The sequence below is a fragment of the Schistocerca nitens genome, chromosome 2, assembly GCF_023898315.1.
Source record: "Schistocerca nitens isolate TAMUIC-IGC-003100 chromosome 2, iqSchNite1.1, whole genome shotgun sequence".
Classification (NCBI taxonomy): Eukaryota; Metazoa; Arthropoda; class Insecta; order Orthoptera; family Acrididae; genus Schistocerca; species Schistocerca nitens.
Window position 1 is genome coordinate 158,676,876 of NC_064615.1, and position 26,314 is coordinate 158,703,189.

The window sequence follows — 26,314 nt, forward strand, 5'->3', positions numbered from 1 at the left end:
AGGAAGCTGAATATTTACAGTGTAATGTCGACTATCAGTTACTGGCGATTCATAGTATCACTGTGCATCTTACATGAGTTACAGGCAATCATTCACCGACTTGAAAGACCCTTCCTTGCTGAAATGTCCTCAGAAATGTCAATACTATCTTCACAATTGCAGTACTTACATTTCACAGCACTCTTCAAAAGTCTTGACAGCATATTTAGGTTCACAATAACATTTCCGCCGTTATTGCTGCTCACAAAACTACTAGGCTTGTTCTTATTACATCCAGAAAGTTAAAGTTTACGTCTAGAAGCACTGCCTGTAGACACAGTTTCCGCAGGCGATTTTTGAAGAAACTGATGTGTATTATTCGGTTGTGTTTGGAACTGGTTGCCGCAAAACTTTCGTTTGGGGCTAAATTTCTTTACTCTCGGCATTTGTAGCACAGGAAACACAAACACAGATACAAAACAACACACAATAAGTACAAAACCACACATGTATGTAATTCCAAAATCATATATTCTCAGATCTTCGTTTACATTTGAACCATAACCTTCTAGACATGCCTGTACTTTGGTTCTGGGAGTCAGTGCATTTTAGAATACACCTGTGGTAACGATCCATAACTAATGACGGAAAAAAACACAAGTACAAAATAGTGCGTCATGTATTCTGACTCCCTTCAGACCGACAGATGGGCATGGCCCCTGTGCAACATTACGTTCAACCTCAATTTTAGAACGAACGGAAAATGATAATGCCCTTAAACCATACATTTTTGAAATCAGCATTAAATGCTCTTTTCTATAGAACAAGAATTTTTTTTTTTCAAATTTTTGGTCATTTTCATGAACATGTCCCAGTAAGGCATCTGCTATATGGTGAGATGTTACATTTACTACTTTCATTATCTAACTTACACTGAATGGTTACAAGAAGCATTGAGAAAATGGGTTGCAAACAAACAGGAAAGCATACGTCTACATCTACACTCCACAAACCACATTACAGTGACAGACAGAGGGTAATTCTGGTACTGCTATCATTACCACCCTTTGTATTCCACTGGTGAATATTGTGAGGGAACAGATACTATCAAGAAATCTCCTTATGAGCTCTAATTTACTCATGGTCATTTTGCAAGATGTTTGTGGGAGGAACCAATATATTGTCTGAGTCTACTTGGAATGTGCACTCACAGAATTTCGACACCTCTCTCTCTCCTATTAACCCATCCTCAAATGGGTCTTGAATTTATGAACAAGACTCAAGAATCACTCAAATGAGTGTTTTGTGAGACACTTCCTTCATAGATGAATTACATTTCCTTACAATTTTTCCAATGAAACTTTTTCTAGGTTCTACTTTTCCAGAAATAATTTCATGTGGTCATTCCTACTTGGGTTACTCTGGTCAGTTACTTCTAGGTATTTTGTAATTATTACGATTTCCAATGCTTTTTCACCAATAATATTACCATTAATGGATCTGATCACCTACTTACACAACACTTTTCAGTTATCAACATCCAGGGTCAACTCCCAGACCCTACATTCATTGTCAACCCTCTACATGTCTTCTTGCAGTTCACAAAACTTCTGGCACTGCAACATTGACACTGACAATAACATCACCCATAAAAAGCCTCATGAAGCTTCCATTGTTAACCACTATGCCATTTACATAAATTATAAATGATAATGACCCTACAACCCTCCTTAGGGTACCCCAGAAATTACAACATATTTTTATATTGTCCCGTTGAGAACATGCTGAGTTCTATCTACAAACATGTCCTGAATTCAATCCCAAACAACCTGTTACAATAATCAGTAAACTCATATTTTGTTCACTAAACAAAGGTGTCAAACTGCATCAATGTCTTCTGGAAATCAAGGAACTCAGCATCAACTTTGAATTTGTTAGCTTCACAAAACCTATGTCTGTAGAATGCACATTGATTTTTATAGAGAAGAACTTAATTATCCAAAACAATCGAAGTGTAAGCGTAAAACGTGTTCTGTGACTCTAAAAATCACTGACATCAGCAATATAAGTCTATAATTATGAGCAGTCTTGATGATCTTTCTCGAAAATCGGAATGACATTAACTTTTTTTCAACTGCTTTATTGCCCCAGTAACTTTAAAAAAGATTGTCGTCAGAAAGGGAGGAAGCTCTGTTACATAATCTTTCTAGAATCTCACAAGTATCTCATCTGGTCCAGAGGTCTTTTTATTATTGGAGAATTTAGTCAATTTTTTATTCCACAATAATTATCTCAATATCTGCCATTTCAACAGACCAAATTTATTGTATCACCCTTCTTTCTATCATCATCTTCAATTTCGGTGCCAGTATTGTCACTGAGCAACTGAACAGATGATTTCGATCTACTTACTGCCTTTACATAATACCAATGTTCATAGGATTCTTGGTCAGACGAGTTAGGAAAATTTTAATTTCAAATTCACTACACTTGTTTTAGATTTGACCAGCTTGATTCTGTTAGTAAGGGTTTTATTTTGTTTTAATGTGTAATGAACCCCTCTTTGCTTTTGTAGCAACTTTCTAACATAGCTACTGAATTGCAATTGGTTTTTCCCATCCCTTGCAATCCCAACTGCAGTTACATAATTTTCTGAGTGCATATTAAAGTCCCTGTCTGAATTTCTGAGTTTGCAGAATTCATTACTGAGATAATACTGACCAAATTGTAAATCTTACATCTGTAAAGCATAGGAAAATATAAATTGGATATGTTGAAAACATAATTACTATATTTGATGCAAACTGAGACACAAAATTTAAATACAGTCATTCACAAATAAATGTAACATTCAGTGCAACTTTAGAGTAATAAAATACAGTTATTGAACAATAATGAACTGAGCTGTGACAACAGTTGTATTACATGTTAAAAACTATTGTGATGGGTGCTATAAATGGTTTTTATTTCCACTTTTCTTGGCTATTTCATAATGTCAGATAATTGTAGTAAATTATTTGCATTCTATAACATTTAAACTGGACATTGTAAAGATAACAAGCGGATAAGATATGTTAAAAACATAATAGTTATAGATGCTCCACAGCTGTCATGACAAAAGACAATACGTGTCAAAGTAAAACAACTATTGTCCAGATATCTCTGTTGTGAAATGAAATCAACATTTCATTTATCATCTCTAATGAAGAACTGACCTGATCTCTTGTTTCTCCTACATTTGTCTAGTACTTAATGATATTCTCTTTTGGTCATTTGCTGATATAACAGAGGAAGGGCCCACATATTACTTAAAATATACACGAGTAAAATAAATCAGTAACAATATTCAAATAATATTGTTTAAAAAACTTTAAAAAAGTCTAAACCATTACTTGCAGCATTGGAGCTACCAACATATTACTCAATGAAACATAGACTTCTCTGCAAGAACACAACAAAAAATGGCCAACAAGTAGTAGTTTTTTTCTGGGTCAGCTATAAACGTACCAGTTGGTAAATGAATAATATATATATATGACGTCCACAAAAAATGCCTCAATATGCGAGTCCTATGATATGGACATACATGAACTGAAACCATATATGAATTCCATGAGAAATATGTGAATATGTGAGTACTAGAACATGGATGTAAATGAATTCCTGAATACATGGCAAAGCAAAAACTGATAAATAAAGACAGATAATTAGGAGTATGGTAGCTTTGCACAAATAACAGAAATTTGCAATACTCAAAAAAAAAGTATATCAACTGTAATTATCTGCTTAGGAGGAATAAGTAAACTCTCAAATTAAATCAGTTACCATAATCCTTTCCACCTATGTACCACAGAAAACATTGAAATTGTTGTGTTGCCATACTTCATAATTCATATCAAATATTATGATCTACTTACGCAGTAATTTGTTCATCATTCTTAAGGATTCTTTCCGATCAATGACCAATACAAACTTCCTGAAATCCCAATGCCTTAAGGGCCAGATGACAGGCTGGTAAGAACTGTTCAGTTTCATCTAGCTTTACCTGAAATATATACTAACTATGCTTTTGATATGTTAAACTCATTATCACCACATTTGCTATTCCAGTGACTAAAATTTCAGAATACAAAGACAACAGTGGTAACAAGTGACTAGATTTTACATTTAAAAGGAGAGACTTCAGTAACTTTAAAAACAAGCTACACAATCACCTACAAATATTTCTTAAACTAAAATCTAACTGAAATAAGATGAACAGTTGGAAATGTCATTGCCTGAGGGTATGACAGTTAACTACATCTTCCATAGATGTTCACAATGACAATTTTGATACAGCCAAGTAATCTACAAATTGCACACAAGCTATGAGAATAATCCACTTTGTGTGATGCACAATTACTTCATAGGTTGATTGGAGACATGACCTCCATCCATGGGCCATTTTTTTTTTTTATTCCCATGGCTACTCTTACGACTTGTGGAGCTGCCAAAAAGCATCAGACTACATAATTCAGTTTCAAACAATGAACTGGCTTTTTGCAGATTTAAATTCACATTTCTACACAGTTAGAAAACTGATGTTATCTACCACCTAATCCCTCCAATGTCACTGCTTTATTAAAATTCATACAAATTAGAAATTCCATTTAGAAAAGTTCTGACTAAATGCATATTATTCAGAAGAGCTCACAAAACTTGAAAATTAATCAGTATAAATTATAGTACGGATGTTGTGCTATCATATGTGATAAAGTTTGTACCATGAATTATTTTGGATACAGAACAATTTGCTTGCCAATAAAAACTTGTGCTACAACTTTTGGTACATACAGCATTGACCATTCAGCAAAAATTGTGATCTAAATCAGAAGAGTTGCAATAAGATCTCCAATAGTTTCATTATTCAAAGCTGTTGTCTTTTGTACTATTACACATTATTTGCATTTCCTGAAACATACACTGACACAGTGGAGGAGAAATTAACTTTCTCTTACAGTAATGGGACTCAAATATGGTGTTACATAAATGAAAATTAAAAATTACTAAATGACTTGACTGATATCATGTAATTCACTTAATGTCTGCAAGAAAATCAGAGACCAATTGGATAGCTGAGACTGACTTGTAGCTGTAAGCATTTTTTGAAGCATTAACATATTTTATGACAGTATTCACCAGAATATGTTGACTACTGTTGGCAACATTTATGAGAAAAGCCATGAGAGCAGAAGACACTAATATTCAATGATGCAAACAAAGTGCATAAAACATAAAAGCAATATAAATTTACATTTGAAATGTGAATAGCCTCATTTATCAAATAATTTGCACTGTTATTCAAACTGTATAATTTTTGTCATTTACTCATTCTAGTCACCCGTTACAGCATTCATTCGTAGAAGCCCCCTGATTACATTTCTCAAGTCCTGGCAATAATATTCCAGACGCAATAAAAATACTGACCGAAAAACTGATTAGAATACTTTTGTTTTCTTACAAAAATCAGACTAACATTCCCAAATGTGACATTTGGCAATTTATTAATCACGTTATAACTGTGATCTTGATAAACTGAGAAGTCACATGCAGCCAATTTCTTGACCCCCCCCCCCCCCCAACTCTCTCTCTCTCTGTCTGTCAGTGTGTGTGTGTGTGTGTGTGTGAGAGAGAGAGAGAGAGAGAGAGAGAGAGAGAGAGAGATTTTATACTTTCCACTAATGGTTTTCAGGTAATCTAAACAGTTAGTGTTTATAAATCTGGTCCCAAATATGACTCTGCAGATAGTATCAAGCTTCCAACTTTCTATAGAGGGTAAAGATCCTATCCACTGTTCTGACTGTCTACGTCAGAATGAATGCAAATATCGGGTACAGTGTTCTCGTAACATGTTAAAACATAATAAGCTGTGAGCCAAAATTTCAACAGTAATTGTTTTATAACAGTGCTTTACAAATAGCTTCAGTGTATCCTCACTCAGGGTCATTTGCAGACAATGAAGGCTAGAATAAAGTTTTCTTTTAGAACACTGACATTGTTTACAAATTGCCACAGCTGTCAATAAATATCCAATTGCAATGTAGAACAAACAAGAAGAATATCTGTCCAACAGTTATCATGATAGGATTCATGAAATAATTTGTTTTATAGTTGACTCAAAAGCAGTCTCAAACATATTTTTGGCACAACATACTCTTCCATGTTACTGCCTATGGAATGAATCACTAATTACCCACTCCTTCTTCTAATAAACATTAGAGAGAGAGTAAAGGCAAATTCACCTGAATATTATCATCGGCATATTAATATTTTAAAGCTGCAAACTGATGACCTGACCATTCCCATTAATCTGAACATGACAATATCACTTATTTACACAAACATTAATTCATTTTTACTCTTCTGTTATTTGTTTTAATAATATCTCAAATGAAAATATTATGGAACAGCTTATGAACAAGAATCCAGTTACAATACCCTCACCATTTACTTTCTGTTTGGCCATTATATTTGGAAGCACTTTCTTCTGAAATATGCGGTATATGAAAGATTTTGAAAATATTATACATTATCTTTGGTTCTATTCTAATGCAAGCATAAACTCTTTTAGCTCATTAACATCTGTCCTTTCCGTAGCAGCATTGTTCAGAATTCATAAATATGGCACATTATGTCACAACAACCACAAGTCACTAGGGTGCCCTGCCTATGAGTCATGTAAAGAGCATACACAGTCTCATAGCCCAGCACGCTTCTCCGTAACCCAGCAAACTTCTCTCTATGATCAAAGGCAGTTTATTAAAATCTGGATTTTAAAATCTTAATACAAATGGCAGTAACAGTAACCAGTTCTTCTTGCCGTAACACTCTCTTTATTTCTTTACAACATGAATTTCATTGATCTGGACATGATATAATGTGAGGGAAACCAACCAGAGAAATCCATCGTGACAAAGGTCATCACAGGATGAGAAAAGTACCCTCTTCAGTGTGGTTACAAGTTCTAGTTACATTTCAACAGCATTACTGTTTCATGAAGGTGGTTCTCATTGTGATTTTGATTGCATACTACATTAAATGTCGTGCATCACTATGAAAATAATTTAACAAAGTAATGCTAATTGCTGAAATTACAATTTCTAAAACTGTGCAAACCACACTGTTGTACAGTCTGTCTTCAGCCCGTCCACTGTTCCAGTCTTATGAAGAGATAACTTATGAACACCTGAAGCCAAGTGTGTGATCACCAGCCAAAAACATTCCCCCATGTGTGGGCGACACACCTGTAAAATTTAATACAGGCATGATATACATTCAGGACACAGATCAAGAACTTTCATTTTTACTCCTTCAACAATTTTTACAATAAAAATATAGCAGTTGGCCGCTTTATAAGGAAGATAATTATTACTCTAAGAAGACTCCAAGACCACATTACACTAAATGTTGTTCAGACAAAGTAAATTGATTTATCAAACTTTCAGACTAATAACTGCCCCCCCCCCCCCCCCTGTTTTTAGAGGAACAACATTTCCAACAAAATCAGTTTTTGACAGACTTTTGTAAATGGCAAGTGCAAAGTTAAGGGGCATAAAACCTACAAAAATGCAAATACATTCTACATCATAACAACATAATGAAACCACTTTAAATGATGTAATTCTTCAAAAAGAAACTTCTCACAGCTATGTCTGTTAGCAAAACACTCTCAGAATGAGGCAGGGCAGCAACTCAATAATATTTTTCTAATTCACATGTCAAATCAAAGACAGCCAATGGCCGGTAGGCTCCATCAAAATACTGGGAACCAATATGGGAATGACAAATGTGATAAGCACATATTTGAAGGCAAAGAAATGATGTCACAGTATTATATATAATAGTAATAATAATAGTATTATTATTATTAGTAGCAGTAGTAGTATTATCATCATTATTATTATTATTAGTAGTAGTAGTAGTAGTAACAACAACACAAGTAATAACAGATTAAAATTACGGGTTGAGATCCAAATGATATATGCAAAATACAAGTATAAGGGTGGAACATTAAAGGTACTACAACATACTTTTTCAAAATTTTAAACTAATTATAAACTGCAGTTACAAGTTCAACATTCATTGTCTCATGCTTCAGTTACACTGTACTTTCTGCACAAGATTGTTATTTTGAAAAGCACAAGCACACAATGCCATGCAAACCTTATTGACCATATTATCAGCTGTGCAATATATACAATGCATTTTTTGAAATGACAAAAGAGCCCATGAAACCACAATTAGAAACAATGACTACAGAAACCACGTAGATGAAAAACATTTGGACACAATGATTTTGAAATTAACATCAATTATAAGACATTGATAGTCAAAGGACAAATAGAACCATGCTACATTATTTCAATAACATATACAACAGATATAAAAAGTAAGATTCTAAATTACAAATCAGAGTTAGACTTCTATAATAACAAGCTTCTTACAAATAAAGCAAAGCACAAGAAATGAAACTATGACAACAACGTGAATAATTCAATATAGTCACAGTAACTATATTTCTGTTAAAATATTTGTAGCAATGATTACGTTAGTAGAAAAATGTTACATATTATGCATACAATGGTATTCACCGTAACATTTACACCCATTTAAATGTAGGTAAAATTTTCATAGCAATAATGATTTCCTCGCTTCACCTACATAGTGTGGCATCAATCTGCGAAATCCAGGGAAGCATTAATTTAAGTTTTCTCCTGTAGTTGACGTCTTTCGACACAGGATTGCGTTCTAAATAAACGGTGACCAATCGTCTGTTGCGCGTCAACACTTCAACGTTAGACCAATCATCAACTAGATTGTCATTCATCTACAAAAGAAAATCACACATATAAACAATGAATCATAGAAAAGAGAAATATCATTGTAACAATGGAAAATCATGAGTCAGAAAGCACATGCGGACAAAGGGGAGGGGGAAAAAATCTCAGATCTCCCAGTTAAAAATGCACTTTTTCCCTCATCAAAATACATTTCTTCCAAGGTGAAAATACACTTTTTCCGTGATAAGAGACAGTGTACTTTCCCTCAGAACTGTAAAAAATCAATTCTTATACACCACTGTAGAACTTCCCAGCACTTCAGTAAATGAAACACGGTAAGGGAGGAAAAAACAAAAAAAGAAGAAAGAAACATGTTTTGGAAAGATCTTTGATGTGCAGCGACACGTACGGTGCATATTTTCGTATTAGGAAATTATAAATTCAAATTCCACCGAACACAGCACTTGAGTTTCCGAAGCATTGAAACAGAGATTGCAATGCACTTTTGTAAGCCAATCATAGCTCATGTCACGTGATCTCACCAGCCGATGACAGCAGACATTCAGAGCATAGCACACATGATGTAGTCAGCCATTAGCAACATCACTGTTATGTTGAGTGAATACATATAGAGGAAAAATTAATGGTTTAAATTAATGTACATAGTGTAACTACATGAAAAGCTAAGGTTTCACATACAATATTGGTCTTTTTAGCGTGTGTTACACTTTGAGATACATCACACAAATGTGCCATTAAAATTTTAAACAATGACATTAATGTCTCTTATTTATGCATTCTTCTGTCGCTTCTTGATAGAACAATTCCATATTGAGGGTTGAATAACACTTAGGCGGTTTGTTGTTCTACTGATTTTTATTTGTATGAACTAGTTTTCGGCTTATTAGGCCATCTTCAGATAACTACTGGCTATTGTTTACAAGGAGCTTGTGTTCTTACGAACCAAACATTCTGGACTAAGATACAATGCACTTACATACAATCTTTAGTTGTGGTATTGTCTTTGGAATTGTCAAATGGGTCTTTTGACTTTTTGTTCTGTAAAACTGTTCTTTAACTTAATAAATCACATTTTATGTTTTGTCAGCACCATGTATGACAACGATTAGAATTATTTAGAATACACATTATTACAAAATTACAATTTTTTGGCATTTGTTGTGAACAGTTGCACTGGACACTAATTGTTGGGTGTACAACAGCGATGTTTTCTTTGGGGGTTACATTTTGTTATTAGAAAAATTGTGCATTAATATATACCAAAATATTACATTGTTACACTTGAGTTACAGTTAGGAATGTAAACAAATAAGGGATATTACATTAAATTGGGGTGTGAATTTGTTTGCTATTGGGACACTTTGTGGTTAGTAGCAGGTTTACTTTATTGTGTAAAGTTTAAGAGTGGTGATGTGCTCAGTTGCAATTGGTCATTTAGAACCAGCTGGGGATTTAGGGCTAAGTGTTTGTTAATTTCAAGTGCTTCTAGTCGGCTGAGTTTTCTGCCTTTGTTGTCTATATGTAGCACTTCTGTGTGTGTTAGATATTTGTGTCCTTCTTTGAGCACATGTTCAACAAAGGTGGAGCCTGATTTACGAGGTGCATTCAAGTTCTAAGGCCTCTGATTTTTTTTCTCCGGACTGGAAAGAGATAGAAACATGCGCATTGTTTTAAAATGAGCCGCGTTCATTGTCAATACGTCCCAGAGATGGCAGCACCATACGGCAGATGGAATTTTACCGCCAGCGGCGAGAATGAGAACTGTTTTAAATACTTAAAATGGCGACGTTTTCCTTACTTGAACAGCGTGCAATCATTCGTTTTCTGAATTTGCGTGGTGTGAAACCAATTGAAATTCATCGACAGTTGAAGGAGACATGTGGTGATGGAGTTATGGATGTGTCGAAAGTGCATTCGTGGGTGGGACAGTTTAATCAAGGCAGAACATCGTGTGACAACAAACCGAAACAACCTCGGGCTCGCACAAGCCGGTCTGACGACATGATCGAGAAAGTGGAGAAAACTGTTTTGGGGGATCGCCGAATGACTGTTGAACAGATCGCCTCCAGAGTTGGCATTTCTGTGGGTTCTGTGCACACAATCCTGCATGACGGCCTGAAAATGCGAAAAGTGTCATCCAGGTGGGTGCCATGAATGCTGACGGACGACCACACGGCTGCCCGTGTGGCATGTTGCCAAGCAATGTTGACGCGCAACGGCAGCATGAATGGGACTTTCTTTTCTTCGGTTGTGACAATGGATGAGACGTGGATGCCATTTTTCAATCCAGAAACAAAGCGCCAGTCAGCTCAATGGCAGCACACAGATTCACCGCCACCAAAAAAATTTCGGGTAACCGCCAGTGCTGAAAAAATGATGGTGTCCGTGTTCTGGGACAGCGAGGGCGTAATCCTTACCCATTGCGTTCCAAAGGGCACTACGGTATCAGGTGCATCCTACGAAAATGTTTTGAAGAACAAATTCCTTCCTGCACTGCAACAAAAACATCCGGGAAGGGCTGCGCGTCTGCTGTTTCACCAAGACAACGCACCCGCACATCGAGCTAACGTTACGCAACAGTTTCTTCGTGATAACAACTTTGAAGTGATTCCTCATGCTCCCTAATCACCTGACCTGGCTCCTAGTGACTTTTGGCTTTTTCCAACAATGAATGACACTCTCCGTGGCCACACATTCACCAGCCGTGCTGCTATTGCCTCAGTGATTTTCCAGTGGTCAAAACAGACTCCTAAAGAAGCCTTCGCCGCTGCCATGGAATCATGGTGTCAGCGTTGTGAAAAATGTGTACGTCTGCAGGGCGATTACGTCGAGAAGTAACGCCAGTTTCATCGATTTCGGGTGAGTAGTTAATTACAAAAAAAATTGGAGGCCTTAGAACTTGAATGCACCTCGTATTTAATCTCCAGCTGTGTTCATGTTGTCAGCCTTGTTGATATGGCCCGGCTCGTCAAAAGACCCATTTGACAATTCCAAAGACAATACCACAACTAAAGATCGTATGTAAGTGCATTGTATCTTAGTCCAGAATGTTTGGTTCATAAGAACACAAGCTCCTTGTAAACAATAGCCAGTAGTTATCTGAAGATGGCCTAATAAGCCGAAAACTAGTTCATACAAATAAAAATAAGTAGAACAACAAACCGCCTAAGTGTTATTCAACCTTCAACATTAATGTCTTGTCTTCTGGGCTTGAAAGTATTCTAAGTGGCTGGTACTCGAAGTGTTAAGTTTGAAGTGAGAGTCAAACTCTCTGATTTAAGAAATTTATTGCACATTCTCATACATGACGTAAGTCATCTTGTGTGAAATGAAATTTCCTTTGAAAATAATGCTTTTTGAAGAACCATTCGCAATATTTTCCTGTGACCCATATGTTCGTAACACATGTAGCATTAGGAGATCTTACACAAAGTCATAAAAGAAATAGGATATGACAGGATACTCCACGAGCATAGGAATTTTGTATACCATACTAAACTGCATAATTCAGCTTAAAGGGCACATTCAAATGTCCAGATTCACAGTGATGAAGGTCGAACCTGATATTAAGCTTTTAGTGTGCTTTTTGAGATGCAAAATTTTTTGGAGTATCAGTACTGTATTGTCTCACGTTTGGTTCTTAATATGGCATAATGCCACACGTGCCAGAAGATAAAAATGTGCACTTGAAATTCAGTTAAGAGTTGAAACTAGCCAATAGTGTGGAATGAAACACTTACGTTTCTCATAAACTGACTGCATCTGTGGAAAAGATTAATAAAAGCCACATTTATTTAGCAAACCGACACAAATAACTTCACTGTTGTGCAAGGCAATTAATGCTTGACTGCCAAAAATGTGGAAATAAAATAAAATCAGATAACTGAAACTAATAACATATTTTAGCCTTCCGTAATTACGGGAATGTATTTTAATTCACTTGATAGCTCCTGGCCACAGAAATCCGTTTTATTTTCATTTGGTGTGTGAACTGTAAACAAAGGGGAAGCAGCAAAATCACTAAAAGTAGACATGGGACACTACCCCTCTCCCCACTACAACCCAGACTGCTCTGTGCAGGCACCAATCTGGCAGCTTGGGCATGTCAGATAAATTTTTCTGGGTAGCATAACTGCATCTTGCTACCGAGAAGCAGGAGAAGGTACTGCTCACATGAAACTCAACTGCGCATGTGTATAAGCCCGCTGGCAACTGCTCAAAATGAACTTAATGTAAATAGTTGTGACATCACGCTCATCGGAAGCAGTTTGCTGTTAGGAAGTATTCAACTGTCTCCGCCCTAAACCCTTTGATATATTTTGCTTTTGGCAGGTGCGTGTGTGTGTGCACTGTGTTTTGTTGTTGTAAATGGCGCAATTCCTTTGCAACTTAAGTTTTATTTTGGTTTTATTCCCCCATTTATGTTTTATAGCTGAAGTATTATTCTGCAGTAGCGGGATACAGTAAAATTCTTTATTAGACTATCAGTTCTTACCAGCTAAAACTACAAAAATTTTACTGAAGACTAAAACAATGAAAAATTTCCGCAATTCCCAGTATTTTCCCAGATAAAAAATTACTGGGTTTTCCTGGATTTCCCGGTTGTCCTGGAGTGTATACACCCTGTCAGTGTAATCTACTGTATAATAAATAGTAAGACTAATAACAGGCTTCCCTTTAACAAACACTAAAATAATCACAAATGAAAGAAAGAATAGGTAGTAGTAGTAGGAGTAGTGGTAGTGCTAAGAGGAGGAGGAGGAGGAGGAGGAGGAGGAGGAGGGGGAGGGGGAGGGGGAGGGGGAGGAGGGGGAGGAGCCTCAAGAAATATGAGAAATGGAAGCAAAGTAACTTTTCATGGGAAGTGAGGTATTTTGTACACTAGGTTACTGAGCTTTCATCTCTCTGGAAATCATTCAACATAACAGAGATATAGAAATATGTTTCTATACCATTAAACAGTTTATCATTACAGCACAAAGGAAGGAACCAAAAAATAATGGGGAAAATGCTATACAGGAAAGATCAAACATAATCTGTTTCTGTCAAGTATTTAATCTAGATCTCTGGTTTCCACTTGAAAGTTGCAACATTGTTCACAGCTTAATATCACATGGGAATATCCTTCAAAACTTTTGTTCCTCATTATTACTTATTCAGTTATTAAAATATGTATAACAGCGTATCCTGATCAACAAACGGCAGAATTCAGTCCTCAAGATCCAAAAGAAATTGAATATATATCCAAGAACAGAGTTCTTACTAGTACAACCAAATGTGGGTCAAAGCATACAGTGCTTGCTTTGCTGCATTCTAATTTTCACACACCGACTATTTTATACTTTTACAAGCCTTTGTATACACAGTACGTTATTTGGGAAAGGTGCAGAAGGTGACAGATCCTGAGTAATATTACAGAACCAGTTTGGAGCTTACCATAAATTAACTCATCCATTTTATTCTTAATATATTATAATCGATCTCACAACAGAGGTCTTGCCATTCCTGGTCCCAGTCCCTGGCCTCCCCTGTGGGAGACAGAGGCTGGTGCCAACAGGCCAACAGAAGAGAGCATCCCCCTTTCTGGGACACCCATGCTATCATACACCAGAATGTTTTTATCAGATGCTAATGTGAAATGACAATATGCAGTTTGCTAAGGGAAATAATACTTGCTGTGAATGTCTTTTTGGCACTTGCATGTGCTTTCCTGCAGAAGGAAATGTGCGAAAGATCACACTGAAGTGGAAGGAAATTTTAGCACAGGCGGAGGTGACAAATGTACAGAACATAGGGTATCTATCCTTAATTGGTGACATGGAGTTCGCCAGTGAAGGAATTCCATCTACAATTATGTCTGCATATGGTTGTCCAGCCATGGGAACTGTGGGTGACACAGAACATGTGATAAGGATGCTGAACAATAATTTGATTGGCCGGAGAACAATTTGAGCGACCCATCTAGTGTATGGATACGCCCAGAGACATAGCTCTGGAGCACGCAAAGAGACTGCCTCAGAAGAACAGTTGCTGATGATATGGAAAGAAGACATTTCACATACACGCTGCTGGGACATATGGCCAACCAATCCCAGTACTCCTGCCTTCACGCTGCCAAGAGATGATGTCAGGCGACCTGCAGCATGTCTTCCACTGCGACACTAGCAGCCTGATCACCAACTGATAAAATGAATACAGTTCTCATCTATAAATCCACCTGCCAATTCCGTTTGTCTCATAGCAACCACAATTTTAACACCCTGGTACTGACCCTGATAATGTTGTAATTGCTAATAGGCAAATTATTATTTCCTCTTTCATGAGTAAGAATAATTTGTAAATTGTATTTGAGTAACTGTGGTCAAAAGGCATATTGTTATTAAAAATACATGTTTATGAACAAGTTGTTAACATTCTTGTGGCCAGCACTCTTAATCCTATAACATAATTTGCAAATACCACACTCAAATGCAGTTTAACACATTGTGATTCCTTTGATTTCATATGCAAATGCAGCACTCAAGTGAAATTTAATAATACAAAATTTTATGACTACAATATACATTAAAAAATGCACGAATTCAGGAAAAAAGACAGTAACAGAACATTTTGACAATGGATTTTCTTATAAAAATGTTTCCTAAAAAACAAAAACAAAATTAAAAATAAAGAGCCATAAGAAGTTGCTTTAGACCCGAAATACATACACAGAACTTAAACCATCAAATGGCACTCATTTGAAACCCTAGTCATGAGTGTTTAACCAATATAAGTTTTATTCTCCTGCAACGAGTGCCAAAGCAATGAAGTAGGGTCATTCTTTCTGAAGCATCCCGCATTAGCCTATGTTCACATACAAACAGTACACACACATAGCCAAATACTGCATATTCCAAACCAAATCCTAACGAGATGAAAGATAACAGGTAACAGATCAGTTTTGCATGCTTGATGTAAACAAGCACTGTTGGGTGCACACTTTCATAGAGAGCAGGCCTTTGTGAGGTGCACACTTTCCCTGATTTGTGACTGTTGTTTCTACCACTGAGAAAGGTGCCACATTTGTTGTATATAGCAAGGGAGACTCAGATTTAACATAATATTTTTAAGAAGAATTTGTGATGATGTATTTTAACCAAATCTATCCCTTCCCTCATCATGTACTGTCACATTAACAGCTATGCCCTCTTAGCGCTGATGTAATTTATACAAATTGAAGGATTATTAGGGTTTGACATAATGTCGCTAGTGAAGTCCCTAGTGATGGAGCAAGAGTTCAGTTAGAGCCAGTATGGAGACAAACACTGACAAAGATCTTTTCAAAAGAATCATCCCAGCATTCATCTTAATTGATTTAGAACAAACATCTACTGAACTTCACGGACTATGAGAGACACCTTAATTTTTAAGCATTTTTTTTTTTAAATAACATTTTCACCCACTTTCATTATTAGATTGCAAAGCCAGACTAATAAAATCTTCATTTATAAAACCAAACTCACCTTTAAAATTCCTGAAATCTTCACTTGAACTTCCTTCTTCTTTTTATTCCTCTTTGTCGTCATTGTTGTCCTCTTCCTGCTTAAGATGGTCTTCACTGCCATCGGGAGCATTACTTATGCAACCCCTCTTGCAAGATTTAACAACAATGTCTTCTCTCACTCTAGACCATAATTGTTATATCCACTGACACACTTGTTTGACTGTGGGTCATTTTAAATCTCCCTTCGGTGTGAATGTTGGGTTTCATTCATCATCCATTTGTTCCATTCCTCTCTCATATACACTGTATATGGTTTATCTATCAAGATATCAATCAATTGCAATTGTTAAATAAGTGTTCCAGAATAACAGCAGTCTCTGTACTTTCCTGTCCCAATTTCTCTTTCACAGAATATTGCAAATGATTACTAAACTGATAGGCACAAAAAGAGAACTCTTCTTCAATAAAGCACCTTTCCTTCTCTCCTACACTCAGTTAATCCATAATTTAATACCAGCCTTGTCCATCCAAACCTTGTCATGAACAACAACAACAACAACAACTGGCAGTATTTCAGAAGGTACTGGCATTGTTTTGTACTTGAAAATGATTACTGGATTAAGTTGGTTGGTTGGTTGATTCTGGGGGGAGAGGACCAAACAACGAGGTCATCAGTCCCATCGGATTAGGGAAGGATGGGGAAGGAAGTCGGCTGTGTCCTTTCAAAGGTATCTTCTCGGCATTTGCCTGAAGTGATTTAGGGAAATCATGGAAAATCTAAATCAGGATGGCCGGACAAATGTTTGAACAGTTGTACTCCTGAATGTGAGATCAGTGTGCTAACCACTGTGCCACCTCACTTGGTCTGGATTAAGTCTGGTACCATCAGCACAACATACAGGGACAACAGCTTAGTGTATTTTTTCATGTCCATTTGTTTTCATAGGTACAGTTGTAGCATCTTTCATGGTAAAAGTTCTGTTACTCAGTACATCATATGTCAGAGGAGTTTTGTCCATATTCGCTATTTGGCTTAGTTATACACTGGTTTTCTTTCGAAGATGAATAATAAAGCAATGGAAACATAATATTTTCTCTTCATACTTTCATTGCATTTTAGGAGGTATTTTTGTTTTGGTTCACATGCTAAGTCCATGATGCTTCATAGCCCTGTAGCACCAATCAACTCCCCCTTGGCGTCTGTTAATCTCCACTGTACAGCTAGCTTATGAGTATGTATTTGAATCATTTTAATACTAATTCCAATGCCATTTTGACAGTGTCCTTGTATCTCTTTCAATAGATCATCTTCCAGTTTTGGCTATTTTGCATTCAGTCCTCTATTTGCACATTTATTCTTCTACAATTTTTTCTGTTCTTCTTTACTAGGCCACCAAATGCAAATGATTTTTTTCTGTTGCTGGAGGGCTGAAATGCTGCTCTGTTTCCTTATTCTTCTGCATATGCTATATTACTTTCAATTTATAACCTGCACCACACGAATACCTTTTATTTTTTCCATTACAAAACTAATTACTAACAAAAATATTGTACTGTTACTGATAACAAAAATCACTTTCCATTCAAGTTCACTGGCACCAAAGACTGCAATGACTCATCATAGGCTAGGCAGTGTTCTGGGTTTTATGATGGAAGGGCAGGAGGGTGACAGTGTTAGCAGGTTTGTGAATCCCCACAACTCATGTTCATCATATTGGTACGCTGCTGCAGCCAGTTGAAATCAAAGTTGCAGACAGAGATAGGTTTACCACAGAATCGAATATATGACCATTTTTAGGACTGGCAGGAATTTTAAATCAAACACTGGACATTTTTATATTAATTTCAAGTACAAGATGCACCTGAATTTTGGAGCCAATGTTTTGAAGAAAAAAGTGCACCTTATAGTCCGTTAAATGTGGTGAAACCTAGTACGGATGGCTACATGATGATCTGAACTCTAATTTTTGTAAATGTGAATCCTGAGTGCTAACCACTGCACCACTTAGCTCTGTGTAATGTAATTTATAGGTGGTCCTATTGCAGATAATGCTGATTTCAAGAATACAATTTTATTGATACAATTTCCAGTGAAATTAACCTTATGATTTATTCTGTTGTAATAATGGTTACGGAATTTATGAAAACTTAACTTTAGAATTGTATCAATAATTAGTATCAATTTTTTGTCAGTACTTGTTTTCATAATATTTTGTTCTCTTGTAGTTGTCAGAAACATATTTTACAGTTAGTGAAACAATTTTCAGTAAAATTGTGTAAGGTTGTTATCATGCCTATGTATTTTCTAAAAATTCACCTTTCAATGCAAAATTGTATTTTGTATAACAAGTTCCCACCACTATCCAATTTTCCATATTATTGAGCAACAAAAGCCAGATACCTATCTGAGAACTTTTAAAAATGCAAGTACTTCTGATATGAACAAATCTTGACTTCTCCTCCTCCTCCTCCCAGCTATAATAAAATAACAGTTTTTGATCCACAATCTGAGGTCCAACACAAGTAATTTATATACACAGTCCCAGGAGGAATGGTGGGTATTCAGGATTACAACAAGAACAATCATTTGCATGAAAAAAGTCTAGTCGGCTCTGCAATGCGTCCTCTATGAGTAGTTCCTTCATCTCTGATACTGCGAAACAAATCCCTTCTATTGAACACGTCCTCATAGCTCATAAAGTATTGCATATTACAGCCCACATTTTCTAGACAATTTTTTCTAGTTTTGGTCCACATTACCTCCTCCCAAAATATGACACCAAAGAGCTTGCAGTAGAAGAGATTTATTTCACAGTATCAAAGCTGAAGAAGCGCTCGTAGTTCTTGAGGTATGCATTTTAGTGCCCATGTTTACTGGACTACTTAGCTTTGAATGACTGTTTCTGTTCTATTCCTAAAAATTGACAATTCCTCTTGGGGCACGCTGTATCTTATGTAAGACAAAAACTAAACTTGTAACTAAATCTCCCTGTAAGGAAAGAGAACCAACTTACCCAAAACTCTTCGAGCCTTTCCAAGTGCTCTGTATTGCTGATGCGTTGTATTTTGTTACTTCCTACATCTAAGGTTGAAAGTTGCTTGTTGTGCTCAAGACCCTCCATCACAGAGATACCATTCTCTGACAAATACAACTGATCCAAAGCTGTAAGTTCTTCCAAATTCTCAATTTTAGTAATACGATTACTCTAGAACATATATAAAAAGAAGAACACAAAGATCAGATTCCTGAAGAAGAAATAGTGTGACAATATTATTGACTCAATAAAATCTTTCACTTACAATATCTTTTGACACTTTGATTGAATTGTCTCATTTTGAGAAGACAGAAGGAGCAATATGTTTTACTTGCTAATAACTTTCTAAATCCAAGATCACAAAAGTACAGGGTGTACATAAAGTCCGGAAACACTTTCAATTATTTATTACACAAGAACTAAACATTGTACAGATGTCATACATATTGCATTTTGAAGAGAAACTCTGAAAGTTTTTTTTTTTTTTTTTTTTTTTTTTTTTTTACAAACATTTGATATGCGAACCATGAGTGACCCAGCAGACGTCAATACTGTAATCGAATTCTTGCGATACCCGTCCTAGCATGGCATCGTCGACTGCGGCAGTCGCTTCCCGTATTCTCTCCCGGAGCTCTGCTACATCATGAGGTAGAGGTGGTACATACACCAGATCTTTAATGTGTCCCCACAGAAAAAAATGTCACACGGAGTGAGATCTGGTGATCGGGGAGGCCATTTCGTGAAACAGCTCGCTCCACACGCGAACTCGCCATGTTTGCGACTAGTGCTGACTATCAGCAAATTACCAAACTAAGCGGTGTCGGTATACACGAAAAAACTTTAAGGGTCTCTCTTCAAAATGACACGTGTATGATATCAGTATAATGTTTGGTTCTTGTGCAACAAATAACTGAAAGTGTTCCTGGACTTTATGTACACCCTGTATTTCTTTATTTAAAACAACTGGTTCTGACAGACTTTGTTGTCATCTTCAGATCTGTAACAAAGTGCACATACAAGGAATATGTCTCATAACATGAGTTAAGATGTAGTGTTTGAGATAAAAGTTTTAGTTTGGTATGCAAATGGCCATGTCCATATATATACTACTCACAAGTGATTGTTACGTCACAAAAACATTACAACTTTTATCTTAAATATTACATCTTATCTCATTTTATGAGACATATTCCATGTAAATGCACTTTGTTACAGACTTGAAGATGATGGCAAAGTCTGTCGGTTGTTTTAAATAAATAAATATTTGTGCTATCTTCGCTTTAGAAAGTTTTTAATCTTTTGGCACATTAATGATATTTATGATGTACATTCACAAAGACAATTAATTGCAAGATAGATAAAATTTTGAGCAACATGTTTTTACAACTTTTTCAACTAAGATAAAGACATCAACAATGTTATTTTTTGGTTGGTGAGACAAAGTGAACAATATCAAAACAGAGGTGGACAAAAAACAATCGGGGCCCTGGGAAAGACAGCATAATCCCAGAATTAATAAAAGCTGGTGGAGAGGCTGTAATAAAGGAACCGCACACATTAATATCATGTATATGGGAAACGGAAACTATGTCAGATAATTGGAAAAATGAAATAATAATCCCCAGTTATAAGAAAGGGAATAAAACAGCATGTGAAAACTATAGCGTGTAACACTCCTAAGTACAGCCTGTAAGAACTTCACAAATATATTAAACGAAAGGATACAGAAGTGCGCAGAAGAGATGGTAGGGGACTATCAGTGAGGCTTTTGACCAGTCAGAGGAACAGCTGATCAAACATTTGTGGTATGACAAATGATGGAAAAGTTCTATGAATACGATGTAAATCTGCATTTCCTATTCGTCAACTTCAAACAAGCCTTTGTCAGCATAATCCAGCAAGAACTATATAGAGTACTGGAAGAAGTTGGTGTATGTGCTAAGCTAGTAAGACTCATCAGAATGACAATGATGTAGACAAGAACAAAAGTAAAGGTCTTTATCAGAACAAGTGAAAGATTTGACTTTAATAAAGGCATGAAGCAAGGTGATAGGAGTGTCACTCCACTGTCCTATTCAATACAGCCCTGCACAGTGTAGTACATAAAATCAACAAAAGAGGATCACATTTATGAAAACTATGTGCGTACACTCATGACCTTACTATTGTAGGAAGAAATATCAATACACTCCAAGAAACATATCAGGCAATGGAAACAGAAGCATTACAAATTGGCCTCAATGTAAATGAAAATAAAACAAAATGTATGGTAATGTCACAATCTGAGGCCAAAGAACCCCTAAAGATCTGAACATCAACAGTAAATACTTCAAAGGAGTGTCCTCTTTTAACTACTTGGGAGCCCCTATAGCAAATGATAACAGTATTGGAAAGGCCATAAGGGAAAGGATATAAACAGGAAACAGAGCTTACTTTGCAAATATGCAACTTTTCAGAAATAGCCTTGTTACAAGAAAAACAAAACCACAAATATATTATGCCCTAGTCCACCCAGTGATCACGTATAGGTGGTCAGAGGTATGGATGTTGACAGAACATGACAAAAATGCACTAGGAACCTTTGCGCGGAAAATACTATGCAAAATCTATGGTCCAATAAGGGAAGAAGAAGGCTGGAGAATATGCTACAACAGTGAATTACAGGTATTAAAACAAGACAGGGACATGGTAAAATTTGTGAAATCACAGTGAATATGATGGCTGGGACACATGAAGAGAATGGCAGAGAATAGAATTCCAAAAAAAATTATGAAAGGTGTGATCCATTCAGCTAGGCGAAAAGGAAGACCCAAGAGAAAATGGATTGACGACATAATAGTAGATATCACCAGTATGGGAGTCTGTGGGTGGAAAGTAGCAGCAAACAACTGAGGAATGTGGAGGAAAATCATTGAAGATGCCAAAGCTCAGCAAGGGCTGTAGAGCTCCCACAGAAGAAGAAGAAGATTCAGTTGAGAAAACTAACAAATTATAAAACAGAATGTCTGATAATACTTATATTCAGGATGTGACACATGACCTAGTCTTCGGAACTAATATTCTCCTATAGGAGAATGGGATAGGTGGGAGACAGTTTACTTCTCACTCAGCCCTGGCACAATGCATATCAATGTATTATCTCCAACGTACTCTCTCAGATGGCTCCCCTCCATTTTTGTCAACCCTCATCCTCACCACAGGTGCGTCTATCTCATCCTGTAGTCTCAGGGAGTTGTCCTTGTCTCTTAATCTCCTCCAACATACCTCGCTCTCTCCTCCTCAAGGCAGAAACTACTCCTTTCAAAAGCTAGGTTGGGTGGTTGGTTGGTTTGGGGAAGGAGACCAGACAGCGTGGTCATCGGTCTCATCGGGTTAGGGAAGGAAGTCGGCCATGCCCTTTCAGAGGAACCATCCCGGCATTTGCCTGGAGTGATTTAGGGAAATCACGGAAAACCTATATCAGGATGGCCGGACGCGGGATTGAACCGTCGTCCTCCCGAATGCGAGTCCAGTGTCTAACCACTGCGCCACCTCGCTCGGTCAAAAGCTAGGTAGTGTGTCAATTTTACTTTTATACATTTCTTTTGTGGTTCTACACTTTTCATCTCCCGAAGGCAAATTTTGGCCACAAAAAGTGAGTGTTGTAACTATTTTTTGGCTGTGGAGTAAAACAGTATTTAATTTGGAAACTTGTGGTAAGGTCCTATGGGACCAAACTGCTGAGGTATGGGTTCCTAAACCTACACACTACTTAATCTAACTTAAACTAACTTATTCTATGGACAACACACACACCCATGCCCAAGGGAGGACTCGAACCTCCGACGTGGGGAGCCGCACGGACCGTGACAGGATGCCTCAGACCATGCGGCTAACCCGCGTGGCAAAACAGTATTTAAATTGGTATTGTTATATCTTATGATGGGCTGAGTTGTGTACTACCTGGAAGTTTATGCCACTATCAAAGACAATATGTGTTATCATAATTTTTAGCACTTTTCTCAGGAGGATTTATAATTAGTGCAGTAGGACTGCTACAGATCAACTGTGTTGTGAGATAGAGTAAAATTTCATAATTCTGTCAACAGTTATGCAACATATCAGTTATCTTAAATCACACCTATCCTACAAATATACACATATTATCACAAAGCTTTCTTTTTCTTTGGAGAGGACGTGAAAAACTCTAGTTTAGCCTGGCCTTCAAATATACAGCTAATAATTCCATCTGTTATTGCTCTCCATTTAGGAAGATGCAGAGAACTATAAACTGCCCTGAAAAAAAAAAGTTACAAACTAAGGTACTTTTTTTTCTCTAGTTTTTAAACAACTTCATGGTACAGCTCACTTCTCCCCACATTTGAAAAAAAAGTAATAATTTTTTAGAGGGTGTAGCATTCAGTCCACACCATTCAATACACACAACTTAATCTGCTGGCTGAGAAGCAAGCAGACAAGAGTAAAAGTGTGTGTTGCCCCATGTACTCCAAAGTTAAGTGAGATTTTCTATATTCATTTTGTTTATGAGTAATCTAATATACATTACGGACTAGCAAGAAAAAAAAAGAAATCTTTACTGTGACAATACAATTTATTTTCAGTGTAACAAGTAATACCTAAGATTAAACTTTTTCATTTAGTTTGTGAAATACCTGTAGGCTAAGGATCTCTAGTTGCTTTAGTGACTCCAGGTTCTCAATTTTTGTAATTTTGTTCTTCCCAAGGTACAAATGTCGTAAGGTATCTAACCCCTCAAGGTTCTCTATTTTCTGAAACAACAGAATACAATAATATTACTGTGAATGAGCAACATATACTCAATGAACAATAACATTCAAAGCAACACAAGCAGATACAATACACACAAAAACTGTATTAGACATTGCAGAACCAAAATAATAATAATAGTAACAATAGTAGTAAATAAATAATAACATGAATAAAGGGGCAGTTCCCTTTATATTTACTCTTTGGATGGTATGTAAAGAAATCAACATACTTCACTCATGCCTAGTATTTCCTTTGCAATTTTGGTCACTGTTCTAGCCATACTGTCACATCTAAAGAATGAAACGTTTTTTAAATAAATGAAACCTATGGTGCCATCAGTTTTGTCTTTCTGAAAAATTAGGCACTACATTGAAGCAAAATATTTGTTTCTTCAGACTGAGGCCTACTGATAAACTGACAGTTATTTTATTAAAGTACATCCGCTAAACCTGTAAGAGATCCTATTTTGGAAATGTTCACTGTAAGGAATCATCAATAAGACAGTACAAAGTTAGTGAATTCTGGGTTTCTGCTACTAAAATCTGCTCGTTTGCCATATTTCCATGAGCTTAATACAAACATTCTCCCTGTAACTACAATCAATCATGCAGCAACTGTGACTTTTAAATTCTTCATTTACTAAACTTTTAGTATATTCACTAAAAAAGAAACACTTCCACCAATCACAGTAAAACAAATAACATTCCACACTTTCTATTACATATATATAAAGCATAGAAGAATTAATTTTAGGCACTACATAAGTCTTAACTCACCCGCAATTTATTATCTCCAAGTTCGAGAAGAACTAATTTCTTTAAGCAGTTAACATTTTCAATTTTTGCAATTTTATTAGAACTGAGAAACAATTTTTCAAGTTTCTGCAAGTTTTGTAAGCCTCCTATTTCACGTATCCTATTAAAGGACAAGTCCAAAATCCTGTGGAAAAAAAAGTAATAACAATTTACTGAAATTAAACCTTTTCAATCATGCTACTGTTTTCAAATGGTACAAAAAAGGTGACCTGGAGAGTGATGAGAACATTAAGTGACATCAAGTCCCGTAGAATGAGACATCACGCAGAACAAATTACACATACCTCAAATGTTGACCGTCTCAAATATAATACCTTCCAAAACATAAAAAAATACTTGTAAACAGTGGTAAGGCAAGGAACTTTAACTGGTAAATGGACAGGTGAACCAAAGCTCAACTTGTACATCAGCAGTATTTAAGTTCTATAAATAATTCTAAAACATTATTTTTATTATATGGTTGCAAAAATGGGCTAACTCTCTGTCCTGTGTAATTCTTGAAATTTTTTTAAACATATGAATCAGAACACTTACTCCAGATTGACAAGTGTATCCAAATTTTCAATGACTGTGATCTGGTTATCATACAGCTCAAGCTCTTTCAATGTAACTAAGGTATGTAAATTTTCAATTTTTTTAATTAGGTTCCATCGAAAATACAGTCGTTCTATCTTAGTAAGGGGCTCCAAGTTCTCAAGTTTTCTTATTCTCTGATGATTCAAGTCCAGTTCCTAAAATGACAAAAGTATGCAATGTTAGCTAATTTATGAATCACAACAAAGAAGAGAAAAAGATTGTCATGCGACTCTGCAGTTACCACATTACACACGAACAAACAATACAAAGGCTTTATTTTATAAGTATGCTAAACTGTATATAAATAAACATGGATTACGTTTCAATTCGAGATCCCAAACAAATGTAATACTGTGTACTGTTCCAAAATTAGACTGCAGTGATAAATAAGAAACTAATGCTCAAGTTTGGTTACATTAAAGCTGCTTCCACATCAGAATTCATATAAATGACTGGTATGAAGGAAAATGCATGTACTCTGAAGTGTGTGGAACTGTTCAGATGGGGAAACTACCAGGTAATATGCATGGCAGAGCTTACTAAAGTTGCCAAGGAAGTTTTGTTACCTACAATACATAATACGCAGTATATGAAGCAAGATAATGACATGATTATTAGAAAGATGCATCAGCAGACTAGCTGCTTACAATAACTAATCTTTATTCACAACAGACTGTTTTGGTATTTATCACCATTGTCAAGTATGTCTCGGCTGATGTGATGTCCACATTACATCATTAGTGAAATGTCTTATAACTGTCACTGTTTTAATAAGATGGTGATTTACATAAATATATTGAAAATAATATGTTAATT

The 26,314-nt window shown here is 36.1% G+C and overlaps 1 protein-coding gene across 1 annotated transcript in view; it reads right to left on the reverse strand.

Moving 5' to 3' along the window:
• Positions 1 to 2,818: 2,818 nt before the first annotated feature.
• Positions 2,819 to 26,314, reverse strand: part of LOC126235850 (protein phosphatase 1 regulatory subunit 7) — a 75,856-nt gene continuing 52,360 nt past the window's right edge. Inside the window, exons 4-9 of the mRNA XM_049944716.1 lie at positions 25,457 to 25,653; positions 24,884 to 25,046; positions 23,990 to 24,106; positions 19,317 to 19,508; positions 8,680 to 8,845; positions 2,819 to 7,262 (exon numbers count right to left, since the gene is read on the reverse strand). Of these exons, the coding sequence (XP_049800673.1) occupies positions 7,195 to 7,262; positions 8,680 to 8,845; positions 19,317 to 19,508; positions 23,990 to 24,106; positions 24,884 to 25,046; positions 25,457 to 25,653 (903 nt within the window). The 3' untranslated portion in view covers positions 2,819 to 7,194. The remainder of the gene's footprint in view (positions 7,263 to 8,679; positions 8,846 to 19,316; positions 19,509 to 23,989; positions 24,107 to 24,883; positions 25,047 to 25,456; positions 25,654 to 26,314) is intronic.